The sequence below is a fragment of the Monodelphis domestica genome, chromosome 4, assembly GCF_027887165.1.
Source record: "Monodelphis domestica isolate mMonDom1 chromosome 4, mMonDom1.pri, whole genome shotgun sequence".
Lineage (NCBI taxonomy): Eukaryota > Metazoa > Chordata > Mammalia > Didelphimorphia > Didelphidae > Monodelphis > Monodelphis domestica.
The window spans coordinates 433,791,695-433,795,410 of NC_077230.1; the positions used below are offsets into that span (position 1 = coordinate 433,791,695).

A 3,716-nucleotide genomic window follows, 5' to 3' on the forward strand; every position below is an offset into this window, starting at 1 on the left:
CGCTCTTTGTGGTGGCCCCAAACTGGAAAACGAGGGGATGCCCTTCAATTGGGGAATGGCTGAACAAACTGTGGTATATGTTGGTGATGGAATTCTATTGTGCTAAAAGGAATAATAAAGTGGAGAAGTTCCATGGAGACTGGAACAACCTCCAGGAAGTGATGCAGAGCGAGAGGAGCAGAACCAGGAGAACATCGTACACAGAGACTAATACACTGTGGTATAATCGAAGGTAATGGACTTCTCCATTAGTGGCGGTGTAATGTCCCTGAACAACTTGCAGGGATCCAGGAGAAAAAAAAAACACCATTCATAAGCAAAGGATAAACTATGGGAGTGGAAACACCGAGGAAAAGCAACTGCCTGAATACAGCGGTTGAGGGGACATGACAGAGGAGAGACTCTAAATGAACACTCCAATGCAAATACTATCAACAAAGCAATGGGTTCAAATCAAGAAAACATGTAATAACCAGTGGACTTACGCATTGGCTATGGGGGGTGGGGGTGGGGGGAGGAAAAGAAAATGATCTATGTCTTTAATGAATAATGCTTGGAAATAATCAAATAAAATATATTTTAAAAAAATAAAAAAAAAATCTAATGCAGTTAGGTGGCCTGGGCAGGGGATTAGCTGGAGCCCCTGGTACAGGTGCAGACCACCTTTTTGCCCTGTTGCCATGCTCTGGTGAGCCAGCTCGGTGGCTTCTGGATAGCCTTCCTCAGAGCCTTGAAACTGGCGCAGGGCTGTGAGGCCTGGGTGGGCTCCGGACCGTCCCTCGGGTTGTCCTTGGGCTGCTCTGTGGCGACCCCGGCGGCTTCCGGAGGCTGGCAGCGGACCCACCCGAACCGCCAGGCATCCCAGGCCTCAATTTTTTTAAGTATATATAGTGCTACGGTTCTGGGCTCCCCTGAGGAGTCACGCTCCTTAGGCCGGCTGGTCCCCTGCAGCTGGTCTTGGGGGAGCTCCTGGGGCTGCGGCTGCTCTTGGGGGAGCTCCTGGGGCTGCGGCTGCTCTTGGGGGAGCGGCAGCTTGTTGGCAGTGCCCGGCTCCTTGGGGTGCTCTTGGGAGGGTGGCCTGGAGGGCCCTGAAGAGGACGTCTCCGCTGGTGCGGCAGCCTGGCAAGGGCAGGGGGGAGGAGTCACGCCGGGCCTCTGGGCCGGGCCCAGCTGGCCTGACAGTCAGTCCCAGCCTCCCTAGTACCTTAGACAGGTGAGACCCGGAAATTGTGGAGAACAGAGTCCGGATGGTGACGCTCGGCTGCCCTGGGGGGATTCGGGACCGGGTTAGGCCTCTGGAAGAGCCCCGAACCAGAGAGCAGGGGAGCAGGGGGGAGGGGGGCGTCCTTTACCTTCCACTTCCACTAGGCTCCCCGGGGTGCTCCTCCTGAAAAGGGTGGGCTCTGATCTAAGGAAGCAACCCACCGCACTCTGGCCTGCTGGGTGTCCAGGACCAGCCCTCCCTCTCCTCGAGGCCCTTGTGCCCGCCCCCGCCCCCGCCCCTTCCCCCCCCCGCACGCTCGGGGCCACGCCCACTTCTGCTTTTCTTCTCTCCTGACTGGGAGCTTCTGTTGGGACCGGAAGGACATGGGGGCGGCTTCCGCTCTCGACATCACTTCCGGGAGGTCCTGGGCGCTCTGCCGGTCCATCAGTTGGGAGAGCGGCCCGGGGTAGTGCAGTGCTTTGTCCCAGGTCCAGCCCGGGCTCCCCTTGGTCCTCGGGACGGGGTACTGGGGAGGGAAGGCCACCTCCTTCCGTTTGGGGGGGGCCTCTGTGGAGGGACCAGAAGGGCCTCAGAAACCCAGAGCCAGGCGGAGGCGCCGGGGCAGGAGGCAGGAGGAGGGTTTTCTCACCCGCTGCGGACATCGGGGCGCTCTCGTCCTGGGGGAGAGGAAGAGTGGGGGTCACGGGCCGCCCGCGCCGCCTCCCGGCGTCAGAGGGGGCTCCGGGCGGCCCTCACCTGGGCGGCCTGCTCGTCGGGGCTCCGGGCCCAGGCCGGGATGGGCCCCTGCATCAGGAAGATCAGGAAGCGCCAGCGGTTGAACAGGAGGCAGCCCTCGGCCGGCTCGGCCACCAGCCTCAGGTAGAAACTGCGGCCGGAGGCCAGGCGGAGCTTCAGCCTCCATCCGGCCTCGCTGTGGACAAACAGGCGGACCAGCTGTGCCGGCAGCAGCCTGTGGGGAGCACGGGGTGAGCCGGGCCCGGCACAGAGAGGGGGCAGGCAGGGCCGGGCCGCCCGGTCACCTGGTGAGCTCCAGCCGCGGAGGCTGCTTCTTGCTTTGGACGGGCCGGGCCAGCAGGACGAGGTCCGGGAGCAGGAGCCCCGGGAAGGAGGAGGCCACAGCCATGGTCACCGGGTTCTCCTTCTTGTGCAGGAAGACAGGCTCCCCCTTGTTGGTGACCTGGGGAGGCCGGGGCGGGGCAGCCGGGAGCACCCTGACCTCCGCCTGGCGCCCCCCACCGCCCCTCCCCCCCCCCCGCCGCCCCCTACCACCCCTGCCATCCCCCACAGCCCCCGCCCCCACGGCCCCCTGCCACCCCCTCAGTGCCTCCCACTACCCCCCCCCTCCCGCCGCCGCCTCCCAGCCCTCCCCCGTCCTCCCCCAGCGGGGCCCATCGGCCTGCCTGGGGTCACCTGCAGAAAGTCACTCTCGAACATGGCCGTGAACGGCCCGAGGGGCGGGTAGTTGCCCTCCGCCACGGCTCTCTGCAGTGGGCCAGGCTTGGGGAAGCACAGTGGGAACGGCAGTTCCGCTTCCACTTCCGGCAGGTGGAGCTCTCCGGGCAGAACAACTGCGAGCAGGGAGGAAGCAGGCCGGAGCTGGGGGCTGGCCGGCCCCTGCGGGCTCCCCTGCAGCCCTGCAGCCCCCCAGGCCGGGGCCCCACCTGGTGAGGGTTTCCGGGGTTTCATTGGGCTCAGGGAGTCTCGGTGCGCCTGAAGATCAGGGCTCTGGGGTGGGGGTGGAGGGGGCTGCTGGAGGAGGGCCAGGATACTCTCTGCGGGGAGGGCAGACTGGCTATGGCTCTCTGGGACAGCTGAGCTAAGAAGGGGCAGCCTCCCAGGCGTAACACAGCCAGGAGGCCCCCGTTGTGACCTCATGCATGGGTCAGGAGGGTCAGGGGGGGCCAGCTGGCAGCATTCCCCGGGTCCCATGCAAGGCAGGACAAGGAAGAAGGGGGCAGCACCCCGGAGGAAGGTCCTCTCCAGCCCCTGGCCACAAAGGGGGTGTGGGGGGGCCATCCGAAAGCTTGGGCCTGTCTCAGGAGACGCCCCGGGGCCTTTCCTGCAGAGCTTAGAGCCAAAGCCCAAGGCCCGCTGCTCAGCTAGCTCTGGAGAGGGAAGGACAGGCAGCCCACATTCTAGGCAGGGGCTCTGGGGAAAGCTCTGAAGTCTTTGAGCAGGGCTGTAGCTTGAGGCTGTTGCAGCCTCCCCAGGCCCCCTTTGCCTTTTCAGGGGAACCTCCAGGAGCCACCAGGGCCCCCTATAAAGGGACTCTGGAGAGCCGGGCCGCAGGCTGTTGCTCTTCCTGAGGTGCCTTTGGCCCAGCATGATCTCCATGCTCTGGGCCTGACTCTCCCTGACTAGTCCTGGACAGTGAGAGGGTTAGAGTGGATCTGGAGCCCCAGAACCCTCGGCTTACCCTAGAGGGGTGTGAACCTTAAACATTCCCAGACCCTACTTCATGAGGTTGGGTTAACACCATTCCCCATTTGGG

General features: G+C 63.6%; 1 protein-coding gene across 2 annotated transcripts; it reads right to left on the reverse strand.

Moving 5' to 3' along the window:
• Positions 1 to 558: 558 nt before the first annotated feature.
• LOC103102559 (uncharacterized protein C6orf132-like) lies at positions 559 to 3,192 on the reverse strand. Of its 2 annotated transcripts, none has more exons than XM_056825721.1 (9): positions 2,887 to 3,192; positions 2,636 to 2,793; positions 2,245 to 2,402; positions 1,961 to 2,174; positions 1,854 to 1,881; positions 1,537 to 1,771; positions 1,353 to 1,387; positions 1,205 to 1,266; positions 559 to 1,119 (listed from the first exon to the last, which is right to left on the reverse strand). In XM_056825721.1, the coding sequence occupies exons 1-9, from the start codon at positions 3,152 to 3,154 to the stop codon at positions 631 to 633; spliced, it is 1,647 nt and encodes a 548-aa protein (XP_056681699.1). In that variant the 5' UTR covers positions 3,155 to 3,192; the 3' UTR covers positions 559 to 630. The 2 variants fall into 2 exon arrangements, with proteins under 2 accessions (XP_056681699.1, XP_056681698.1); XM_056825720.1 differs by having other exon boundaries at positions 1,353 to 1,408.
• Positions 3,193 to 3,716: the final 524 nt, after the last annotated feature.